We start from the raw sequence: 26,894 nt of genomic DNA, 5'->3' as shown, positions 1-26,894 counted from the left end.
CACCTTGATCCTGGACCTCTAGCCTCCTAAACTGTGAAAAAAAATTAATTTCTATGTAAGTCATCCAGTCTGTGGTATTGTGTTATGGCAGTCCTAGCAAACTAGTACAAAGACTAAATGAGTAAAAAAATTAAGTTTCTAAAAGATAACACAGAAGAATATCTTCATACTCTTGAGTACACAAAAAAATTTAAGTAGGAAACAAATAACAGTCATCATAAAGAAAAGACTGAAAAATTAGACTATGTTACAATTAAGAACTTATGCTTACCAAGACACCATTTGAAATAAAAAGGCAAACCACAGAGTGCAAGAAGATATTTGCAATACGTATACCTGACAAAGGACTTGTATCCAAAACATAGGAAAAAATCCTACATATCAAAAGGAAAAAGAGAGATAAGCATACTTTTTAAAATGTGAAAAAAAAAAAACTAGGCAACATGACAAAAAGGATATCCAAATGGCCAATAATCATGAAAAGGTGATTAACCTCATTAGTCAGGGAAATGAAAACTGAAACCACAATGAGACATCACTATGCACCTACCACAATGGTTAAAATTTAGACTGGTAATATGAAAGCCACTGAAGTCTCACACTTTGCAAACAAAGCATGAGTGATCTTCAACTAACACAGAAGTAGCTGCATTGAAAAGTATCAAGTCTTCTGATTCTAACATGAATGTCAACATTTTCAAAAACGTCTTACCTCCTTTTGAACAACACTAAATTTTTCAAGTAGTTTACATTTTTCTTCGATCAGTGTAGAAAGTTCTGCAGCAAGCTTTTTCTCTCTTCCTAAAAACAGAGTTAATGCTATCATGTTTTTAAGTTGATTTAATTGTAAACAACAATGATGAGATCTAAAATAGAAAAAAGAGCTTACCCACATAGAGCCGGCTTCTAACCTGAAACAAATTTTTAACAAAAATTACATTAAAACACACACACATGCAAGCACATATAATTTATTTAACTTCTATTGCCAACTTAAAAACAAAAGGTTTGTTATTGCCTTAGTATAAATGTAAGTTCGCCAAAAAGTGTTCTATTTCCAATGAGAAAAATACATATGAAAGTCGTCCTACTGAAGTCACATTGTGTATTAGCATATTAAAGCCTCTGAAATAAGTCTACCTTAAAGATATCTGTTTCATTTCATTTAGCCCACTGCTCCTCAAACATATTTGACCCTAAAACAAATTACTTAAGGAAGCCCCTATATCATCTCCCCAGTAATGATATCCAAAATAACAGTTTGAAAAATGTTACCATGCGGCCATGGATCTGCTGACTATAAAGTAAAAAAACTTTTTTCTTCTTTAACCTCTCAAACAATGAAGGAAAAATTCCATTTATAAGGAAAGCAGGTTTAGGACTAAGGTAATCTAAGTAGAGAAAACAGTGGGGACTTAAATGATCTACAGAAGATATACAGGAATAAAATTAAATAAAACAAGATTTAAAAGTCAAGGTACAGGGTTTACGTGGTGGCGCAGTGGTTAGGAATCTGCCTGCCAATGCAGAGGACACGGGTTCAAGCCCTGGTCTGGGAGGATCCCACATGCCGCGGAGCAGCTAGGCCCGTGTGCCATGGCTGCTGAGCCTGCTCTCTGGAGCCCGTGAGCCACGACTACTAAGCCCGCGAGCCACAACTGCTGAGGCCTGCGTGCCTAGAGCCTGTGCTCCGCGGCAGGAGAGGCCACCGCAATGAGAAGCCCGCGTACCAAAGCAAAGAGTCGCTCCCACTCGCCGCAACTAGAGAAAGCCCACGCACAGCAATGAAGACCCAACGCAGCCAAAAATAAAATAAAAATAAAATAAATTAATTAAAAAAGAAAGTCAAGGTACAATATAGTAGGTATAGATGAGGAACAATTAGTGAACTGAAACATCAGATTCAGAAACTATCTCAAAAGGTAACAGTAAACCATTAAAAAAAAAAAGGAAAAAAAGTTAAGAGGGAAGTGAGAAGTAGAAGAGCCAACATCTTAAAAAAATAATAGTTCCAAAGAGGAAAAAAAAATGTAAAATGCAGAAGAAACTTCCCAGAATTAATAAAGATAAAAGATTTCATATTTAAATATTCAAGAGAATTTAAAGAAATAAGAAAAAAAATCAAACCTGAACATATTATATTGAAATAAGGATATCAAATTAAAAGCCTCCACAGAGAACAGATCACTTACAAATGAATAAGAATCACATTGACACTAGACCTTTCAAAAAGTAACATTAGATGTAAAAAGACAAGGAAGTAAAAGGATAGAACTTTGCACACAGAATGCTTGTATCAAGCAAATTATCATTTCAGTGTGAAGACTTAATTCAAACATCCTCAAGCATACAAAAGGTTTGCCACACAAAGACCAACACTGAAAACAATCTAGAAAGAAGTATTCAAATATGGGAAGAATTAAATTCAGGAGCCCCTGCAAGAGATATGTCAATTATGGGTGATCAAATATCTTGGTAATATATGTTGTTGTCTTGAGGACTGGAGAAGGGGTGGAGGAGAAAGTAAAAAACAAAGAAATGGAAAAGGAAATATTTTTAGAACTAAAATTCTAGATTATACCAATATGAAAGGGGATTGGAAAGTGAAAGAGACCAAGGGATGTGAAAGTATGCTAAATAAGGTTTTTGTTTTCTCAGAAGGAAGATTTACTTACAAATGTAGAAAAGAAACATTAAAAGTGGAACAAATTAATAAAGTATGCTAGAAGAAACTGGTCCAAATACATCAGTAATCAATAATCATAATATATGTAGATACACTAAACTCAGTGAAAAAACAGAGATTTTCAGATTATATAAAAGAAATTCATACAGAACTGAATTACTTTGCTGTACATCCGAAACTAATACATTGTAAATTAACTATACTCCAACAAAATAAAAATAAAAAAAGAAATTCATACAGGACATACATTAAGTAAAAGACCACAGAAAGACTGGAAAATATAAGGATGGAAAAAGACACATGAAATATTACCAAAAAGAAAACTGGTCTGGCTATACTAACATCAGATAAGAGACTTTAAGACAAAAGCATCGGAAGAGTTATAGAGGGTCACTAGTTATTGATAAAAGATTCAATCCACCAAGAAGAGATGTAGCAATTCTAAACATGTATCCACCTAACAAAATATCCTCAAAATATGTAAAGCGAGAATTGACAAAACTACAGAAAGTAACTGATAAATCCATCATGACAGTGGAATTCAGCCAACTTCTCTTCACTCTTGACAGATGAAGGAAACAACAAAAAAAGAGCAAGAATATGTAATACACGAACACCACAAATTAGATAATTAGCAAGCTTGACCTAATAATGGATGGATATAGAATGATATACATGTATCTGCTTTCAATAATAATCAGGAGCATAAAGAGCACAGAAAAAGTCTACATGTATGTGGAACTCTCATATGTAGCATGGCAGATGAATGGGAAGAAGGGAGACTATTCAATAAACAAAGCTGGGGAAAAGGTTATATTGCGGGGGAAGAGGGGTGGGGAATTACACCAACTCCTTACCCCACACTAAACAAAAAATCAACTCAAGATGGATCAAGCAATTCTGTGCTAAAAGAAAACTGTTTTAATTAAGAATTTCTACTCATCACAAAACATCTTAAGAAAAATGAAAAGATGTTTCATACCGGGACATATGCAATATAGATAATCAACAAGGATATCATCAAGAATATATAAAGAACTCCTACAAATAGAAAAGAAAACAAACTACTCAAAAGAAAAATGGGTATAAGACATAAATATTTCCCTGAAGAAAAAATACATATGGACAATAAATTTACTGAGTTTTCAATCTCACTAGTGATCAAGGAATACAAATCAGAACCATGGTTAAGATACCATTCAAGTGGCAAAAATAAAGAATTTCAACAATAACAGGTGTTGGAGATGACACAGATCAAATGGATCTCCAGGACCTCTTATATACTACTGTTGGGAGTATAAATTGGTACAGACAATTTGGAAAAGAATTTGGTACTATGTTTTAAAAGCAGAACTTCCAATATACTATATAACCCAGTAATCTCACACCTAGTATATTCCCAAGAGAAACTTACAAATATACAACAGGAGACAAGTATAAGAAACTACCCAGCAGCATTATTTGTAATAGAAAAAAACCTGGAAACAACTCAAAGGCCCAAGACCATAAAATATATAAATTAATTGTAATATATTCTTACAATATAATATTCTTAAAACAATCAAAATGGGTCAAAAATATGGATGAATCTTAGCAATATAGGATGGAGTAAAACAGTTCCAAAACATGACATATGGCATGAGACTAAGCAAAATTACTACACTTCTGAAGGATTTGTGTACATATGACCAAAAAAAAATTTTTTTAAGGCATGGGAATAATTAACACAGGATCCAGAACAGGATTACCTCTAGTGCAGGGAGGCAGGGGGATGAAATGAGGGAGGATCACCTAAGTATAGGTGACAGTCAATATCTTTGATTCCAGGTTGGGTGGTATATTCACAGATGTATAGTATACTGTTAAAAATAAACACAGACCCCAAATAATAAGCAAGTAAGAAATAAAGGTAGGTTTTGCTGTACACCTGAAACTTACACAACATTATAAATCAACTATACTCCAATAAAGTTTTTTTTAAAAAAAAAGAAATAGAGGTAGGGTTTTAGTATTAGTGTGGAATACTCCTACAGAGAATTTTTACACTTTAAAAAATTCCTCTAAATCCATATTCAGTTTCTAGCAGCCACACATTAACATGAGTAGCCCACATAACAATAACCTGTTTCCTTAAAACAAAAGATATGTTTCTCATATTACTTGTTCAACATGAAGACAGAACAAACATTCTCTTAGTATACAGAGCACTGGTTACTTACCGATCGAAAACTTCTCCACAAAAACAAAAGAATAGCAAAAAATCCAACAACAGTTGCAAATATCACTAATTCCCATGGAAAACCATAGAAGTTAGAACCTGGTCTCATATCTTCAGGCAATGCTGCCACAACCTTCAAGACAAAGAAAATTAACCTCTTAAAAATACACTTTTGATAAAAATTGTTGATTACCAACTGCTAAACACTGAATTTTTCTGTGTCCCCCTGCAACCCCAAAATTCTTATGTTGAAACCTAATCCCCAATGTGATGGTATCTGGAAGTAGGGCCCTTTGGAGGTGATTAGGTCATAAGAGTGGAGCCCTCAGAAATGGGATTAGTGATCTTAGAAGAGAGGCTCCAAGCTCCCTTGACACTTCTACCACGTGAGGTTATAATGAGAAGACTATGAACCAGAAGTGTGCCCTCACCACACACCAGATCCGTGGCATCTTTATCTTGGTGTTCCCAGCCTCCAGAACTGTGAGAAAAATGTTTGCTGTTTAAGCCACCCAGTCTATGGTATTTTGTTATGGCAGCCCCAACAGATTAAGACACAAACGTAAGTACAAGTTTACATGTAAATACTATTAACACCCTTTTCATGAAATGGGTACCAGACTATCACCAAACAGCAGGTATCAGAGGGTATTTTTCTGGCAATTTTCAACCACTATCACCAAGTGATGAAGGAAAGTAGTATGGTGAAATTTAATGATTTTTCTGACCAGAGTTCTACAGAGATGCCTCAGAGCTTCTGAAAATGAGAGTAAGAGGAAAGAAGGCCAAAGAAAGACGCTGAATCAGGTGGTCTTACCCTGATTCAACCAGTTTAGGCTTTTTCCATAGAGTATATGGGGTTCCATATAAGATTTCCCTATGGGGGGAAAAAATGGATCTGCTGCTTTATTAAAGTTTGAAAACCACTGATGAAACCTTGGGTTTAGAATTTGAATCCCTCTACCCTACCTCAGTGGCTCCCTTCTCTTATCTGTAATGGGAATAATGCTGTATGAATATGGAGTGCAGGTACTCAATAAAGGTAGCTGTTTCTATCAGTCCTCCTCCAAAGACCATGATCCTATAACCACAGCCTTTCCACATTATTTCTCTCCCTAACAAATTTTCAGCACAAAACAGCTTAAGGCTTTTGCAGTTGCTTCTGTATTTCATCTTTCTCTGGGTCAGTTCATTATTCACTGTCATCCAATGAGGTTATTTTTCTTTGTTACCAGGCCCCACATATTATTCAATCACATAAAAAGGTGAAAAGTAGGGGGGAAAAATACCCTTTTTTAAGAACAACCTCAAGTCTGATCAGGTTTGATTCTTTCCAGGGTTCAACCCAAAACCTCTATGGCAAATCTTCCCTTTTTAGGCCCCTTCTATCTAGAAAAACACCTTTTAATATCTATTCTCTTCTCCAAAATCTTTTTTGTAACTGTGACCCATATATGCTATCAACAGTTCATTAACCTGTATTAAATAAACCTGATTATACCTTTTCTAAAAAAAAAAAAACCCCTTTACCCTGATCTCTGCCTCTGCCTCTCCCTACATTACCCTTGTTACCAGCTCACAGAATTGTGACATCGCTAGAAACAACCAGTGATTTAAAAAAAAAAAAAAATCTATTTCTGCCTCTGAGTAAAAGAGGCATTTGACACACAATACTGGGAAGAAAAGATGCTTTCTTTACAGTTTACATATTCTCCAACCATCTTACTTTCAGCTAACTATGTCAAAACATAGAATGCACATCACTTCAAAAACCTAATAATCGGAATGATGTCTTTACAACATTACAACACTTTAAGAGACAATTCTAAAAGCATCTCTCAGATTAAACATGTAATTATCTTTAGTATAGTGATATTTCTTAAATCCAATAACATTTTATCAGTCCTTCTATTCTAAAAGGAGATGGTAAATTCTACGTTAAAGCCTTGAGCTGGTGGAATCTGGTGGGATCTGGTGGACTGAGGAATAGCAAAGAATCTGAGTCTCAAGAATGCATCTCAAATCCATTGCTCAGGTCTTAATTATGCTGGTTTTCTCATGGAGATTTTTCACCCTTAAATTTTAACTAAAATATAGAACCCTATCTCACAAAAGTATAGAAAGAATAACCAAATTTATCAAACATCAATAAATATAATGCAATACACAATTACACATGATTTGATAAACTGGTCCTAAATTTTAGAATAGGTAACCCTCCATACAACATGGTAGTGATTAATCACGGAACACTTAAAACCTATTCCACTCCCAAACGTGAGTATTAAAGGAATTCTAGACCACGTAACTTAAAAGAAGCAATTAATCAAGCTGACAAAATACAGTGAGGTTAAATTAAAATTATTTTTCATTTTACCTCAAATAAATATTATATTAATAAAAACAACATAATAAGATGTCAATATACAGGCCCTGATAATACTTGACTGTAATGCAAAGTTTTATGAACCTACACTCTCCAATACATAAAACTTAAAAAATAATTTCCACTTTACATAAAGAGATTTTTTCCTGTAATTAGTGATAAACCACCAAAAAGTTTAAAAGGGGCACTGATTCACTCATTATTCATAATCAAGTTTGATAAAAACTATTTTTAGTATATCCCTTTCTTAAATTCTTTTCTTTACAAAAAATGTAAACTTGTAATCATTAATAATTCTCCCTTTAAAAGGGTATCAAAAGAGCTTTAGAATCAAATGGTCTAAAAAGAGCTAAGGCAGAATAAGAGTTCAACCCAAACAAGATGAAACACGATCTGTAAAATTAATAATTACCTCACAAGAAGCAGTTAACATTCGTTCAGTCATTCATCCATCTACCCAGCAACTAATTCCACATTTATTAACAAGTTACATTCCAGACACTTTTAAAAACATACACTTTTCATTTTATCCATTTCCATTGTTTTAACGGAAACTAAACACTAAAACCACTATGCTAATAACTCACAAATCTGTGACTCCAACTCTGAGTTTTATAATACCAGTTTATTGGACAAAACTACATGGATATCCTGGAGGGGTCACTGTACAGAAAGATCGTCTGATACAGTCTATGTTCCACTGAAACAGGAAAGTTTCCTGCAAATAGTTATGATATCATCCTTAATGTGGTGAGGGAAGTGATCATTCCCAAAGCCAACCATACAGATAAAGGGAGAGGACCTCTAAAAGGAAACCAGTATCTGATCTTAAGCTGGTAAAACAACTATTTCTACTTCGGTCATTCTCTCTTGGGACCTAGACATTGAGGAAGGTAGGAGTAAGGATGGGTGCTAAAATGGTACCTAGCCCATAAAAATATGCCAGGTCCTGGGACTTCCCTGGTGGTCCAGTGGTTAAGAATCTGCCTTCCAATGCAGGGAACACAGGTTCGATTCCTAGTCAAGTAACTAAGAGCCCACATGCCACGAGGCAACTAAGCACACAAACTCTAGAGCCCATGCACCACAACTAGAGAGCCCGTGTGCTTCAACAAAGAGCCCATGTGCTGCAATGAAAGATCTGACGCAGCCAAATAAATAAATAAATATTAAAATATATATATATGCCAGGTCCTAAAATGGGACACAGGCTGAGAGGAAGGTATATTATTAAGACTAAACTGTCTGATTCTTATTCTTCTCCTTTCTTTTTTTTACCCTCAGTATAAAACCACTTAGTAAAGGTTTACTTAAATGTTTCAGTCTTGTTTCAGCCTTGTTTCAGCAGCCTTATCAGATATTAGGCTTAGCCTAACGTTCTAAATAAAAGCAGGGCAGGGTTATAAACACATTTTTGTTTATAACTCCCTTTTTCTCTATCTAATTTAAAACACAATTGCATAATGCAATAATTAGAAATTTATTTTGTTGGATGTAAAATACATAAAGATGTAAATTGTAACAAAAACAGCATACAGAATGCAAGGATGGAACTATATAGAAGAAAAGTTGTTGACATTAAGTGGATTAACCCAAAGTAAATGATTATAAATCAAACACATACAGTTAAGGGGCGGGGGGGGGGGGGACACTAAAACGGCACAATATAAAACATCTATATAACACAAAAGAAATGGAGGAACTAAGAAACAAAAACGACCTAAGAAATATAGAAAATAGCAAAATGGCAGAAGTATCACTAATTATATTAAATGTAAATGAGTTATACTGTCCAACTAAATGGCAGAGATTGGCAGAATAGACAGAAAAAAAACACGTTCCAACAACTATATGCCATCTACAAGACACACACTTTAGATTAAAACACATAAATAGGTTGAAAGATGGAAGAAGAGGCAAGACTAGTTCAAGATGGCAGAGTACAAGGACGTGTTCTCACTCCCTCTGGTGAGAGCACCGGAATCACAACTAACTGCTGAACAATCATCAACGGGAAAACACTGGAACTCATCAAAAAAGATACCCCAAATCCAAAGACAAAGGAGAAGCCACAATAAGACGGTACGAGGGCGCAATCACAATAAAATCAAATCCCATAACTGCTGGGTGGGTGACTCACAAACTGGAGAACAATTATACCACAGAAGTACACCCACTGGAGTGAAGGTTGTGAGCCCCACGTCAGGCTTCCCAACCTGGGGGTCTGGCAATGGGAGGAGGAATTCCTAGAGAATCAGACTTTGAAGACTAGCAGGATGTGATTGCAGGACTTCGACAGGACTGGGGGAAACAGAGACTCCACTCTTGGAGGGCACACACAAAGTAGTGTGCACATCGGGACCCAGGAGAAGGAGCAGTGACCCCAGAGGAGAATGAACCAGACCTACCTGCTAGTGCTGGAGGGTCTCCTGCAGAGGCGGGGGGTGGCTGTGTCTCACTGTGAGAACAAGGACACTGGCAGCAGAAGTTCTGGGAAGTACTCCTTGGCGTGAGCCCTCCCAGAGTACACCATTAGCCCCACCAAAAAGCCTGGGTAGGCTCCAGTGTTGGGTTGCCTCAGGCCAAACAACCAAGAGGGAGGAAACCCAGCCCCACCCATCACAGACAAGCGGATTAAAGTTTTACTGAGCTCTGCCCTATAGAGCAACAGCCAGCTCTACCCACAACCAGTCCCTCCCATCAGGAAACTTTCACAAGCCTCTTAGATAGCCTAATCCACCTGAAGGCAGACAGCAGAAGCAAGAACAACTACAATCCTGCAGCCTGTGAAACAAAACCACATTCACAGAAAGAGAGACAAGATAAAAAGGCAGAGGGCTATGTACCAGATGGTGAAACAAGATAAAACCCCATAAAAACAACTAAATGAAGTGGGGATAGGTAACCTTCCAGAAAAACAATTCAGAATAGCAATAGTGGGAGAAGGGGAAGAAGGCGGAAGAGTAAGACGCGGAGATCACCTTCCTCCCCACAGATACATCAGAAATACATCTACACGTGGAACAACTCCTACAGAACACCTACTGAACGCTGGCAGAAGACCTCAAACCTCCCAAAAGGCAAGAAACTCCCCCACGTACCTGGGTAGGGCAAAAGAAAAAACAATAAAGAGAGACAAAAGAATAGGGGCGGGACCTGCACCAGTGGGAGGGAGCTGTGAAGGAGGAAAGGTTTCCACACACTAGGAAGCCCCTTCACGGGCAGAGACTGCGGGTGGCGGAAGGGGTAAGCTTCAGAGCCGCGGAGGAGAGCACAACAACAGGGGTGCGCAAGGCAAAGCGGAGAGATTCCCGCACAGAGGACTGGTGCCAACGGGCACTCACCAGCCTGAGAGGCTTGTCTGCTCACCAGCCGGGGTGGGCGGGGCTGGGAGCTGATGCTCGGGCTTCGGTCGGGGCACAGGGAGAGGACTGGGGTTGGCAGAGTGAACAGAGCCTGAAGGGGTTAGTGCACCATGGCTAGCCACGGGGGAGTCCGGGGAAAAGTCTGGACCAGCCAAAGAGGCAAGAAACTTTTTCTTCCCTCTTTGTTTCCTGGTGCTCGAGGAGAGGGGATTAAGAGCGCTGCTTAAAGGAGCTCCAGAAACGGGCGCGAGCCGCGGCTAACAGCACGGACCCCAGAAACGGGCATGAGACGCTAAGGCTGCTGCTGCCGCCACCAAAAAGCCTGTGTGTGAGCACATGTCACTATCCACAACTCCCTTCCGGGGAGCCTGTGCAGCCCGCCACTGCCAAGGTCCCAGGATCCAGGGACAACTTCCTCCGGAGAACGCACGGCGCGCCTCAGGCTGGTGCAACGTCACACTGGCCTCTGCCGCCACAGGCTCGCCCCACACTCCATGCCCCTCCCTCCCCCCGGCCTGAGTGAGCCAGAGGCCACGAGTCAGCTGCTCCTTTAACCCCATCCTGTCTGAGCGAAGAACAGACGCCCTCTGGCGACCTACACGCAGAGGCGGGGCCAAATCCAAAGCTGAGTCCTGGGAGCTGTGCGAACAAAGAAGAGAAAGGGAAATTTCTCCCAGCAGCCTCAGGACCAACGGATTAAATCTCCACAATCCACTTCACGTACACTGCATCTGTGGAATACCTGAACAGACAACGAATCATCCCAAATTGAGGAGGTGGACTTTAAGAACAACATTTATTATTTTTTCCCCTTTTCCTCTTTTTGTGAGTGTGTATGTATATGCATCTGTGTGAGATTTTGTCTGTAGAGCTTTGCTTTCACCATTTGTCCTAGGGTTCTATCTGTCCGTTTTTTTGTTGTTCTTTTTTTACTTTTAAAAAAAATTTTTTTCTTAATAATTATTTTTTATTTTACTAACTTTATTTTATTTTTTATTTTTATTTTCTTTTATCCTCTTTCTTTCTTTCTACTTCTCCCTTTTATTCTGAGCCATGTGGATGAAAGACTCTTGGTGCTGCAGCCAGGAGTCAGTGCTGTGCCTCTCAGTGGGAGAGCCAACTTCAGGACACTGGTCCACAAGAGACCTCCCAGCTCCACGTAATATCAAATGGCAAAAATCTCACAGAGATCTCCATCTCAACACCAACACCCAGCTTCACTCAACTACCAGCAAGCTACAGTGCTGGACACCCTATGCAAAACAACTAGCCAGAAAGAAACACAACCCCACCCATTAGCAGAGAGGCTGCCTAAAATCATAACAAGTCCACAGACACCCCAAAACACACCACCAGACGTGGACCTGCCCACGAGAAAGACAAAATCCAGCCTCATCCACCAGAACACAGGCACTAGTCCCCTCCACCAGGAAGCCTACACAACCCACTGAAGCAACTTTAGGCACTGGGGACAGACACCAAAAACAACAGGAACTACGAACCTGCAGCCTGCAAAAAGGAGACCCCAAAAACAGTAAGTTAAACAATATGAGAAGACAGAAAAACACACAGCAAATGAAGGAGCAAGATAAAAACCCACCAGGCCTAACAAATGAAGAGGAAATAGGCAGTCTACCTGAAAAAGAATTCAGAATAATGATAGTAAAGATGATCCAAAATCTTGGAAAAAGAACAGAGAAAAAAGCAAGAAACACTTAACAAGGACTTAGAAGAACTAAAGATGAAACAAGCAACGATGAACAACACAATAAATGAAATTAAAAATACTCTAGAAGGGATCAATAGCAGACTAACTGAGGCAGAAGAACGGATAAGTGACCTGGAAGATAAAATAGTGGAAATAACTACTGCAGAGCAGAATAAAGAAAAAAATGAAAAGAATTGAGGACAGTCTCAGAGACTTCTGAGACAACGCTAAACGCATCAACGTTTGAATCATAGGGGTTCCATAAGAAGAAGAGAAAAAGAAAGGGACTGAGAAAATATTTGAAGAGATTATAGTTGAAAACTTCCCTAATATAGGAAAGGAAATAGTTAATAAAGTCCAAGAAGCAGAGTCCCATACAGGATAAATCCAAGGAGAAACACTCCAAGACACATATTAATCAAACTGTCAAAAATTAATTACAAAGAAAACATATTTAAAAGCAGCAAGGGAAAGACAACAAATAACACACAAGGGAATCCCCATAAGGTTAACAGCTGATCTTTCAGCAGAAACTCTGCAAGTCAGAAGGGACTGGCAGAACATATTTAAAGTGATGAAGGAGAAAAACCTACAACCAAGATTACTCTACCCAGCAAGGATCTCATTCAGATTTGATGGAGAAATTAAAACCTTTACAGACAAGCAAAAGCTGAGAGAGTTCAGCACCACCAAACCAGCTTTACAACAAATGCTAAAGGATCTTCTCTAGGCAAGAAACACAAGAGAAAGAAAACACCTACAATAACTAACCCAAAACAATTAAGAAAATGGGAATAGGAACATACATATCGATAATTACCTTAAATGTAAATGGACTAAATGCTACCACCAAAAGACACAGACAGGCTGAATGGATACAAAAACAGGACCCATATATATGCTGTCTACAAGACACCCACTTCAGACCTGGAGACACATACAGACTGAAAGTAAGGGGATGGAAAAAGATATTCCATGCAAATGGAAACCAAAAGAAGGCTGGAGGAGCAATTCTCATATCAGACAAAACAGACTTTAAAATAAAGACTATTACAAGAGACAAAGAAGGACACTACATAATGATCAAGGGTCAATCCAAGAAGATATAACAATTGGAAATCTTTATACACCCAACATAGGAGCACCTCAATACATAAGGCAAATGCTAACAGCTATAAAAGGGGAAATCGACAGTAAGACATTCATAGTAGGGGACTTTAACACCCCACATTCAACAATGGACAGATCATTGAAAATGAAAATAAATAAGGAAACACAAGCTTTAAGTGATACATTAAACAAGATGGACTTAATTGATATTTATAGGACATTCCATCCAAAAACAACAGAATACACATTTTTCTCAAGTGCTCATGGAACATTCTCCAGGATAGATCATATCTTGGGTCACAAATCAAGCCTTGGTAAATTTAAGAAAATTGAAACTGTATCAAGTATCTTTTCCGACACAACACTATGAGACTACATATCAATTACAGGAAAAGATCTATAAAAAATACAAACACATGGAGGCTAAACAATACACTACTTAATAACGAACTGATCACTGAAGAAATCAAAGGGAAAATCAAAACATACCTCGAAACAAATGACAATGGAGACACGACAACCCAAAACCTGTGGGATGCAGCAAAAGCAGTTCTAAGAGGGAAGTTTACAGTGATAAATTCCTATCTTAAGAAACAGGAAACATCTCAAATAAACAACCTAACCTTGCACCTAAAGCAATTAGAGAAAGAAGAACAAAAAATCCCCAAAGTTAGCAGAAGGAAAGGAATCATAAAAATCAGATCAGAAATAAATGAAAAAGAAATGAAGGAACAATAGGAAAGATCAATAAAACTAAAAGCTGGTTCTGTGAGAAGATAAACAAAATTAATAAACCATTAGCCAGACTCATCAAGAAAAAAAGGGAGAAGACTCAAATCAATAGAATTAGAAATGCAAAAGAAGTAACAACTGACACTGCAGAAATACAAAAGATCATGAGAGATTACTACAAGCAACTCTATGCCAATAAAATGGACAACCTGGAAGAAATGGAAAAATTCTTAGAAATGCACAACCTGCCAAGACTGAATCAGGAAGAAATAGAAAATATGAACAGACCAATCACAAGCACTGAAATTGAAACTGTGATTAAAAATCTTCCAACAAACAAAAGCCCAGGACCTGATGGCTTCAAAGGCGAATTCTATCAAACATTTAGAGAAGAGCTAACACCTATCCTTCTCAAACTCTTCCAAAATATAGCAGAGGGAGGAACACTCCCAAACTCATTCTACGAGGCCAACATCACCCTGATACCAAAACCAGACAAAGATGTCACAAAGAATGAAAACTACAGGCCAACATCACTGATGAACATAGATGCAAAAATGCTCAACAAAATACTAGCAAACAGAATCCAACAGCACATTTAAAGGATCATACACCATGATCAAGTGGGGTTTATTCCAGGAATGCAAGGATTCTTCAATATACGCAAATCAATCAACGTGCTACACCATATTAACAAACTGAAGGAGAAAAACCATATGATCATCTCAATAGATGCAGAGAAAGCTTTCGAAAAAATTCAAAACCCATTTATGATAAAAACCCTCCAGAAAGTAGGCATAGAGGGAACTTTCCTCAATATAATAAAGGCCATATATGACAAACCCACAGGCAACATCATCCTCAACGGTGAAGAACTGAAAGCATTTCCACTAAGATCAGGAACAAGACAAGATTGCCCACTCTCACCACTCTTATTCAACATAGTTTTGGCAGTTTTAGCCACAGCAATCATAGAAGAAAAGGAAATAAAAGGAATGCAAATCGGAAAAGAAAAAGTAAAGCTGTCACTGTTTGCAGATGACATGATATTATACATAGAGAATCCTAAAAATGCTACCAGAAAACAACTAGAGCTAATCAATAAATTTGGTAAAGTAGCACGATACAAAATTAATGCACAGAAATCTCTGGCACTCCTATACACTAACGATGAAAAATCTGAACGTGAAATCAAGAAAACACTCCCATTTACCACTGCAACAAAAAGAATAAAATATCTAGGAATAAACCTACCTAAGGAGACAAAAGACCTGTATGCAGAAAATTATAAGACACTGATGAAAGAAATTAAACATGATACAAATAGATGGAGAGATATACCATGTTCTTGGATTGGAAGAAACAACATTGTGAAAATGACTCTACTACCCAAAGCAATCTACAGATTCAATGCAATCCCTATCAAACTACCACTGGCATTTTTCACAGAACTAGAACAAAAAAATTCACAATTTGTACAGAAACACAAAAGACCCCGAATAGCCAAAGCAATCTTGAGAACGAAAAATGGAGCTGGAGGAATCAGGCTGCGTGACTTCAGACTATACTACAAAGCTACAGTAATCAAGACAGTATGGTACTGGCACAAAAACAGAAAGATAGATCAATGGAACAGGAGAGAAAGCCCAGAGATAAACCCACGCACATATGGTCACCTTATCTTTGATAAAGGAGGCAGGAATGTACAGTGGAGAAAGGACAGCCTCTTCAATAAGTGGTGCTGGGAAACGTGGACAGGTACATGTAAAAGTATGAGATTAGAACACTCCCTAACACCATACACAAAAATAAGCTCAAAATGCATTAAAGGCCTAAATGTAAGGCCAGAAACTATGAAACTCTTAGAGGAAAACATAGGCAGAACACTGTATGACATAAATCACAGCAATATCCTTTTTGACCCACCTCCTAGAAAAATGGAAATAAAGACAAAAATAAACAAATGGGACTTAATGAAACTTAAAAGCTTTTGCACAGCAAAGGAAACCATAAACAAGACCAAAAGACAACCCTCAGAGTGGGAGAAAATATTTGCAAATGAAGCAACTGACAAAGGATTAATCTCCAAAATTTACAAGCAGCTCATGCAACTCAATAACAAAAAACAACCCAATCCAAAAATGGGCAGAAGACCTAAATAGACATTTCTCCAAAGAAGATATACAGACTGCCAACAAACACAAGAAACAATGCTCAACATCATTGATCATTAGACAAATGCAAATCAAAACTATGAGATATGAGATATGATATAATGAGATATCATCTCACACCAGCCAGAATGGCTATCATCAAAAAATCTAGAAACAATAAATGCTGGAGAGGGTGTGGAGAAAAGGGAACACTCTTGCACTGCTGGTGGGAATGTGAATTGGTACAACCACTATGGAGAACAGTATGGAGGTTCCTTAAAAAACTACAAATAGAACTACCATATGACCCAGCAATCCCACTACTGGGCATATACCCTGAGAAAACCATAATTCAGAAAGAGTCATGTACCAAAATGTTCACTGCAACTCTATTTACAATACCCAGGAGATGGAAACAACAAAAGTGTCCAACATCAGATGAATGGATAAAGAAGATGTGGCACATGTATACATGGAATATTACTCAGCCATAAAAAGAAACGAAATTGAGGTATTTGTAGTGAGGTGGATGGACCTAGAGTCTGTCATACAAAGTGAAGTAAGTCAGAAAGAGAAAGACAAATGCCGTATGCTAACACATATATATGGAATCTAAGGGGAAAAAAAATGTCATGATGAACCCAGGGGTAAGATAGGAATAAAGACTCAGACCTACTAGAGAATGGACTTGAGGATATGGGGAGGGGGAAGGGTAAGCTGTGACAAAGTGAGAGAGTGGCATGAACATATATACACTACCAAACGTAAAATAGCTAGTGGGAAGCAGCTGCATAGCACAGGGAGATCAGCTCAGTGTTTTGTGACCACCTAAAGGGGTGGGATAGGGAGGGTGGAAGCGAGGGGTAAGTGATATGGGAACATATGTGTGTGTGTGACTGATTCACTTTGTTATGAAGAAGAAACTAGCACACCATTGTAAAGCAATTATACGTCAATAAATATGTAAATAAATAAATATATATATATATAAAAAAAAGAATAACAAGAGTGAAGATGATCCAGGACCTCGGAAAAAGAATAGAGGCAAAGATCGAGAAGATTCAGGAAATGTTTAACAAAGACCTAGAAGAATTAAAGAACAAACAAACAGAGATGAATAATACAATAACTGAAATAAAAACTACACTAGAAGGAATCAATAGCAGAATAACTGAGGCAGAAGAACAGATAAGTGACCTGGAAGACCGAATGGTGGAATTCACTGCTGCAGAACAGAAGAAAAAAGAATGAAAAGAAATGAAGACAGCCTAAGAGACCGCTGGGACAACATTAAATGCAACAACATTTGCATTCTCCTTCTGGGGTCCCAGAAGGAGAAGAAAGAGGAAAAGGACCTGAGAAAATATTTGAAAAGATTATAGTCGAAAACTTCCCTAACATGGGAAAGGAAACAGTCACCCAAGTCCAGGAAGTGCAGAGAGTCCCAGGCAGGATAAACCCAAGGAGGAACACACCGAGACACACAGTAATCAAATTAACAAAAATTAAAGACAAAGAAAAATTATTGAAAGCAGCAAGGGAAAAATGACAAATAACATAAAAGGGAACTCCCATAAGGTTAACAGATGATTTCTCAGCAAAAACTCTATAAGCCAGAAGGGAGTGGCATGACATATTTAAAGTGATGAAAGGGAAGAAGCTACAACCAAGATTACTCCAAGATTACTCAAGATCTGGCAAGGATCTCATTCAGATTCAATGGACAAATCAAAAGCTTTACAGACAAGCAAAAGCTAAGAGAATTCAGCACCACCAAACCAGCCCTACAACAAATGGTAAAGAAACTTCTCTAAGTGGGAAACACGTGAGAAGAAAAGGCCCTACAAAAACAAACCCAGAACAATTAAGAAAATGGTAATAGGAACATACATATCAATAATTACCTTAAACGTGAATGGATTAAATGCCCAACCAAAAGACACAGGCTTGCTGAATGGATACAAAAACAAGACCCATATATTTGCTGTCTACAAGAGACCCACTTCAGACCTAGGGACACATACAGACTGAAAGTGAAGGGATGGAAAAAGATATTTCATGCAAATGGAAATCAAAAGAAAGCTGGAGTAGCAATACTCATATCACATAAAATAGACTTTAAAATAAAGAATGTTACAAGAGACAAGGAAGGACACTGCATAATGATCAAGGGATCAAACCAAGAAGAAGATATAACAATTATAAATATATATGCATATACATGCACCCAACATAGGAAAACCTCAATACATAAGGCAACTTCTAGCAGCTATAAAAGAGGAAATCGACATTGACACAGTAATAGTAAGGGACTTTAACACCTCACTTACACAAATGGACAGATCATCCAAACAGAAAATTAAGAAGGAAACACAAGCTTTAAATGACACAATAGGGCCTTCCCTGGTGGCGCAGTGGTTGAGAGTCCGCCTGCCTATGCAGTGGACACGGGTTCGTGCCCCGGTCTGGGAGGATCACACAAGCTGCGGAGCGGCTGGGCCCATGAGCCATGGCCGCTGAGTCTGTGCATCCGGAGCCTGTGCTCCGCAACGGGAGAGGCCACAACAGTGAGAGGCCCGTGTATCGCAAAAAAAAAAAAAAAATGACACAACAGACCAGATAGATTTAATTGATATTTATAGGACATTCCATCCAATAACAGCAGATTACACTTTCTTCTCAAGTGCGCACTGAACATTCTCCAGGATAGATCACATCATGGGTCACAAATCAAGCCTCAGTAAATTTAAGAAAACTGAAATCATATCAAGCACCTTTTCCAACCACAACGCTATGAGATTAGGAATCAATTACAGGGGAAAAAACGAAAAAACACAAACATATGTAGGCTAAACAATACGTTACTAAATAACCAAGAGATCAGTGAAGAAATCAAAGAGGAAATCAAAAAATACCTAGAGACAAATGACAATGAAAACACGATGACCCAAAACCAGCAAAAGCAGTTCTAAGAGGGAAGTTTATAGCAATAAAATCCTACCTTAAGAAACAAGAAACATCTCAAATAAACAACCTAACCTTACACCTAAAGCAATTAGAGAAAGAAGAACAAAAAAACCCCAAAGTTAGCAGAAGGAAAGAAATCATGAAGATCAGAGCACAAATAAATGAAATAGAAACAAAGAAAACAATAGCAAAGATCAATAAAACTAAAAGCTGGTTCTGTGAGAAGATAAACAAAATTGATAAACCATTAGCCAGACTCATCAAGAAAAACAGGAAGAGGACTCAAATCAATAAAATTAGAAATGAAAAAGGAGAAGTTACAACAGACACTGCAGAAATACAAAGCATCCTAAGAGACTACTACAAGCAACTCTATGCCAATAAAATGGACAACCTAGAAGAAATGGACAAATTCTTAGAAAGGTATAACCTTCCAAGACTGAAGCAGGAAGTAATAGAAAATATGAAGAGACCAATCACAAGGAATGAAATTGAAACTGTGATTAAAAGTCTTCCAACAAACAAAAGTTCAGGACCAGATGGCTTCACAGGTGCATTCTATCAAACATTTAGAGAAGAGCTAACACCCATCCTTCTCAAACTCTTACAAAGGCTCAAGAGGGAGGGGATATGGGGATATATGTATACATATAGCTGATTCACTTTGTTGTACAGCAGAAACTTACACAACACTGTAAAGCAAAAATACTCCAATAAAGATAAAAACAAACAAACATTGGTTTTGGGGGGGAAGAAAATCAACAAAATCTAGCAACAAAATTGACAAATCTGTAGCGAGATTAACCAAGAAAAAGAGAAGACTCAAATTACTAAAACCAGTAAGTAAAGTATTACTAGCAATCTTACAGAAATGAAAAAGATCTTGAGAACAATAGTATGTCAACAAATTACATAACCTAGGTGAAAATGACAAATTACTAAAAACACATAAACTACTAAACCTAACTCAAGAAGAAATAGAAAATCTGATTAGACCTAAAACAAATAAACAGACTGAGTTAGTACAGTTGTCCCTTCATATCCATGGGTTCTACAGCCACAGATTCAACTAACTGTAGATAAAAAAAAAAAAAAAAATTTTTCATTTCCAGAAAGTTCCAAAAAGGAAAACTTAAATTTGCCACACATTGGCAACTACTTACATAGCATTTACATTTTATTCAGTATTATAAGGAATCTAGAGATTATTTAAAATATACAGGAGGAAGGATGTGCATAGGTTATTTACAAATACTATGCCATTTTATGAAAGGGACTTGAGCATCCTCCGATTTTGGTATTCATGGGGGTCCTGGAACCAATTCCCTGTGGATACCAAAAAGAATAACCCAGGGCCAGTTGGATTCAGTAGTGAATTATACCAAAAGTTTACTGAAGAATTAACACCAATCATTCTCAAACTCTTCCAGAAAATAAAAGAGGAGGAACTCTTCCTAACTCATTCATTCTATGAGGCCAGTATTACCCTGATATGATAGTCAGACAAATACATCACAAGAAAAGAAAACCACACATCAATATTTGTTATAAATATAGATGCAAAATCCTCAACAAAATACTAGCAAAGCAAATCCAGCAGCATGTAGAAACAATTATATATCATGATAGTGGAATTTATTCCAAGAATACAAGGTTGGTTCAACATACAAAACTAAACCAATAAACACAATATTAAAAGAATAAAGAAGGAAAAAACCCATGATCACTCAACAGACAAAGAAAAGAGATTTAAGAAAATCCAACACCCTTTCAGGATCAAAGCACTCAACAAACTAGGACTGAAGGGAACTTCCTCAACCTTATAAGGGGCATCTATGAAAAACTCACAGCTCACATACTTAACAGTGAAAGGCTGAAAGCTTTCACCTTAAGACCAGTAACAAGACAGGGATGTTCACTCTCTCCACATTGATTCAACATTGTACTAGAGATTCTAACCAGGCAATTAGGCAAGAAAAAAATAAAAGGCACCCAGACTGGGGGGAAAAAAGGTAAAACTATCTCCATTTGAAGATGATATAATCTTACACATAAAAAAAAAATCCTAAACCATACACACACACACACACACACACACACACACACACACACACACAATTAGAGCTAACAAACAAGTTCAGGAAAGCTGTAGGATACAAAATCAAAAGAGAAAAATCAGTCATATTTCTATACAACAGCAATGAGCCACCTGAAAATGAAATTAAGAAAACATTTCCATTTACAATAGAAAAAAAAAGAATAAAATACTTAGGAATAAATTTAACAAAGTTAAGTGGAAATCTTATACTCTGAAAACTACAAAACACTGTTGAAAGAAAGTAAATAAGATCTAAATAAATGGAAACACATCCCATGTTCATAAATTGGAAGACTTAATATTGTCAAGATGGCATACTCTCCAAATTTATGTACAGAGTCAATGTAATCCCCATCAAAATTCCAAATGCCTCTTTCGTAAAAACAGACAAGCAGATCCTAAAATTCTTATGGAAATGCAAGGGATAGCATTTCCTTTTACAGAGATATATAGTCATAGATACATACAAACATACATACATATGGCTGTCTATCTATCTATCTACACACATATTAGCCAAAACAATATTGAAAATGAAGAACAATGTTGGAGTATTCATACTTCCCTATTTCAAAACTTACTACAAGGTTACAATAATAAAGACAGCTTGGTAATAGCCTAAGGAAAGACATATAGACCAATGGAGTAGAAATGAGTATCCAGAAATAAACTTTTAGACTTACCGTCAATTATGATGGAAAGTTATACCATGTTCATGGACTGGAAGAATTAATATTGTTAAAATAGCTATACTGCCCAAGGCAATCTACAGATTCAATGCAATCTCTATCAAATTACCAAGGGCATTTTTCACAGAACTAGAACAAATAATTTTAAAATTTGTACAGAAACATAAAAAAACCCGTATAGCCAAAACAATCTTGAGAAAGATTAACAGAGCCAGAAGAATCACGCTCCCTAACCTCAGACTATACTACAAAGCTATAATAATCAAGCCAGCATGGTACTGGCACAAAAACAGATACATACATCAATGGAACAGAACAGAGAGCCCAGAAATAAATCCACACACTTATGGTCAATTAATCTATGACAAAGGAGGCAAGAATATACAACTGGGAAAAGACAGTCTCTTCAATACGTGGTGCTGGGAAAACTGGACAGCTACATGTAAAAGAATGAAATTAGAATATTTTCTCACACCATATACAAAAATAAACTCAAAGTGGATTAAAGACCTAAATGTAAGATCAGAAACCATAAAAACTCCTGGAAGGGGGCTTCCCTGGTGGCTCAGTGGTTAAGAATCCACCTGCCAATGCAGGGGACATGGGTTCAAGCCCTGGTCCAGGAAGATCCCACATGCCGTGGAGCAACTATGCCCGTGCGCCACAACTACTGAGCCTGCTCTAGAGCCCGTGAGCCACAACTACTGAGCCCGCGTGCCACAACTACTGAAGCCCATGTGCCTAGAGCCCATGCTCCACAACAAGAGAAGCCACTGCAATGATAAGCCCGTGCACCACAATGAAGAGTAGCCCCCACTCACTGCAACTAGAGAAAGCCTAAATGCAGCAACGAGGACCCAACACAGTCAAAAAATAAATAAATAAATAAATTTAAAAAAAGAAAAAAAAAACAACAACTCCTGGAAGAAAACATAGGCAGAACACTTTTTGACAAAAATTATAGCAATATTTTTTGGATCTGTTACCTAAGGCAAAGGAAACAAAAGTAAAAGTAAACAAATAAGGCCTAATTAAACTTAAAAGCCTTTGCACAGCAAGTGAAACCATCTACAAAATGAAAAGACAACCTAATGAATGCGAGAAAATATTTGCAAATGACCTGACCAATAAAGGGTTAATATCCAAAATATATAAACAGTTCATACAATTCTATGTCAAAAACACACACAACCCAATTTAAAAATGAGTGAAAGACCTGAAAAGACATTTTTCCAAAGAAGACAAACAGATGGCCAACAGGCACATAAAAAGATGCTCAACATCACTAATCATCCAAGAAATGCAAATCAAAACCACAATGAGATATCACCTCATACCTGTCAGAAAGGTTATTATCAAAAAGACCACAAATGCTGGCAAGGATGTGGAGAAAAGGGAACCCTCGGACACTGTTGGTGGGAATGTAAACTGGTGCAGCCACTGTGGAAAACATTATGGAGGTTTCTCAAAAAACTAAAAATAGAGTTACCATATGATCCAGCAATTCCACTCCTGGGCATACATCCAAAGAATACAAAGATTAATTTGAAAAGATACACGCACCACAATGTTCATTGCAGCATTATTTACAATTGCCAATATATGGAAGCAACCTAAGTGTCCATCAACAGATGAATGGATAAAGAAGATGTGATAGATACAGATATAGATACAATGGAATGTTACTCAGTCATAAAAAAGAATAAAATTTTTCCATTTGCAACAACACAGGAACCTGGAGGATATTATGCTTAGTGAAATGACTGAGACAGAGAAAGACACTGTATGTTATCACTGTGTGTGGGATCTAAAAACATAAAACAAGTGAATACAACAAAACAGAAACTGACTCACAGATATAATGAACAAACTAGTAGTTACCAGTGGGGAGGGGGGAGGTGCAGGAAAAAGGGAGGGGGTTAAGATGTACAAACTACTATGCATAAAGTAAATAAGCTACAAGGATATATTGTACAGCACAGGGAATATTGCCAATATTTTATAATAACTCTAAATGGAGAATAATCTATAGAAGTTCTGAATCACTATGTTGTACACCTGAAACTAATATAACATTGTAAATGAACTATATCAATAAAAAAAATTATGGTCAATTGATTTTTAACAGCAGTACCAATAAAAAATTAATGAGGAAAGAGGAGTCTTTTCAACAAATGGTATTGGGACAAGTGAATATCCACCCACTAACAAATGAATCTGTACCCATACTTTATACCATATATAAAAATTAATTTTAAATGGATCACAGACCTTAATGTAAGAGCTAAAACTCTTAGAAGGAAGCACAGATGTAAATATTTGTGACCTTATTTTAAATACTGGTTTCGTAGATATAACACCAAAAGCATATGCAACCAAAGGAAAAAAAAGGATAAACTAGATTTCATCAAAATTAAAAACCCTGGTGCTTCAAAGGTCACCATCAAGAAAGTAAAAAGACAATCCACAGGAGAAAATATTTGCAAATCATATACCTGATAAGGGTCTAACTTCGTTAATGTATAAAGAACTCTTATGACTTCAACAGTAAAAAGACAAATAATCCAATTTTTTAAATGGTAAAAGAACTGAAGAGATATTTCTCCAAAGAAGACAACACAAACGGCCAATAAGCACATGTGAGGTTGCCCAACATCATTAGTCATCAGGGGACTGCAAATCAAAACCACAATGAGATATACCACTTTACACTCATCATTAGAGTGACTATTTAGAAAAAAAAAAGTATCGGAGAGGATGTGGGAAATTCGACCCTCATAAACTGCTGGTGGGGGTGTAAAATGGTACAGCATCTGTGGAAAACAATTGGCAGTTCTTCCAAAAGTTAAACATACAGTAAATATGATCCAGTAATTCCACTCCTAGGTATATACCCAAGAGAACTTAAAATATTCATTAAAAAAATTTGTACATGAATGTCCATAGCAGCATTCGTCATAGTAGTCAAAAAGTACAAACAAGGGCTTCCCTGGTGGCGCAGTGGTTGAGAGTCCGCCTGCCGATGCAGGGGACGCGGGTTCGTGCCCCGGTCCGGGAAGATCCCACATGCCACGGAGCGGCTGGGCCCGTAAGCCATGGCCGCTGAGCCTGCGCGTCCGGAGCCTGTGCTCCACAACGGGAGAGGCCGCAACAGGGAGAGGCCCGCGTACCGCAAAAAAAAAAAAAAAAAAAGTACAAACAACCCAAATATCCATTAAACTATGAATGAATATTCAAAATATAGTATATCTAGACAATGAAATATTTTTCAGCCATAAAAAGGAATGAAGTACTGTTACATGGTACAACACGAAAGACTCTTGAAAGTGTGCTAAGTAGATGAAGCCAGACACAAAAGGCCACATATCGTATGATCCATTTACATGAAATGTCCAGAATAGACAAATTCATAGAGACAGAAAGTAGATTAGTGGTGGCCAAGGGATGGAGTGAGGTGAGAATTGGAAATGTACTAATAAGGACAGGGTTTCTTTTTAGGGTGATAAAAATATTCCAAAATTGTGGTGATAGCTGTACAATATAATGAACATAAAAAATAATCACTGAATTCCATACTATAAAAGGGTAAATTTTATGTTATATGATTATACCTCAATAAAAAATTATTTTTTAGCTTAAAAAAAAAAATTAAAAACAGCAGTGTTGTGCTATCCTAGGCCCCAGGCCAGTGTTGTGAGCATAGTGCATTTAGCCAAAAAAATCATCCAGATGAAGATATTGTTCACAGAGTTGTTCTTCGTGAAGAAAGGGAAATATGTGCAATCTGAAATTCTCTCTCATCCCACAAATCCTTATCTTTCTATATATTCTATCTCTTTGAATGAGTAAGTTGCCATAACCAGAAACTGGGAGTCATTCTAGATTCCTTTTCTCTCTCTGATCCTTTGCATACAATCATTAAATTCCTACCCACTATAGTTCTTAGCTACTAAATATTTCCAATTCAGTACCCTCTTCTCTACCCCTACTTGACGACTCTGTCACCTCTCCCTTACACTCTGCTTCTAGTTTTGTTGTCCTTACACCTAACCTACATACTACTATCAGGAAGATCTATTTAAACCAAAAGTCTAACCACTGCAATACTTCAAGGGCTCTCCAGCACCTACATCGCTTGGAACAAACTTACGTCTCCAACAAGCATCACTGCACATCACTCCCTGAGCCCACTTTACACTCTAGTAATACTGCTCCCAGTCTGCTGTACACAAGAAACCGATCATCATAACTGCCCCAATGTTTAAACGGGCTTTTGACATTTTTAATGCAAATAGTTTTTTTAAAATACGGCGACATAAATGCCCCTAAACATGTCAACAAAGACACCTGTAAATACTTAGTGAGAAAAATCCCTGCAACCTGATTATAAACTGAACCTAAAAAAAAAAAAAAAGGAAATTGTGAACACTGGGAGCTCAGTATCTCCAGATTTTACATTAACATGACCTCTTACATTAACAAGACACAGAAAGAAACGAAGAACAATCTCACTTACGGTAAAGCATCTCAAAAAAGCATTCTTTATTAAAAGAAAACGCAGAATTAGAATACCGATTCCCTACCCAGGCTTAGGTGTCTTTTCAAGCAACCTGAAGTTTCAGTACTACAAGGAACTCATTTCAGAGGATCTGTCCTCAAGTTTCTCACTGTCGGGGAAACCACGTGTTATTGACCTCTGTTCAAAATAAATAACACGACCGAAAGGCTAATTCATTTTAGGAATCGGGAAACACACCCTTCTTTGCAAAGTCCTGCTAAGCT

At 37.4% G+C, this 26,894-nt stretch overlaps 1 protein-coding gene across 6 annotated transcripts in view; it reads right to left on the bottom strand.

The window, feature by feature from the left end:
- Window positions 1-26,894, bottom strand: part of MIA2 (MIA SH3 domain ER export factor 2) — a 109,490-nt gene that overhangs the window by 60,205 nt on the left and 22,391 nt on the right. For all 6 annotated transcript variants that reach the window (XM_027111117.1, XM_027111112.1, XM_027111115.1 and 3 more), the window contains 3 exons: window positions 4,906-5,037; window positions 890-911; window positions 713-801 (listed from right to left, as the gene is read on the bottom strand). In XM_027111117.1, the coding sequence (XP_026966918.1) occupies window positions 713-801; window positions 890-911; window positions 4,906-5,037 (243 nt within the window). The remainder of the gene's footprint in view (window positions 1-712; window positions 802-889; window positions 912-4,905; window positions 5,038-26,894) is intronic.

Source organism: Aethalodelphis obliquidens, unplaced genomic scaffold, assembly GCF_003676395.1.
Source record: "Aethalodelphis obliquidens isolate GAN/ISIS:26980383/991018 unplaced genomic scaffold, ASM367639v1 scaffold10, whole genome shotgun sequence".
Lineage (NCBI taxonomy): Eukaryota > Metazoa > Chordata > Mammalia > Artiodactyla > Delphinidae > Aethalodelphis > Aethalodelphis obliquidens.
Note: the sequence above shows the minus strand (reverse complement) of the source record. Positions and strands in the feature narration are given on the sequence as shown.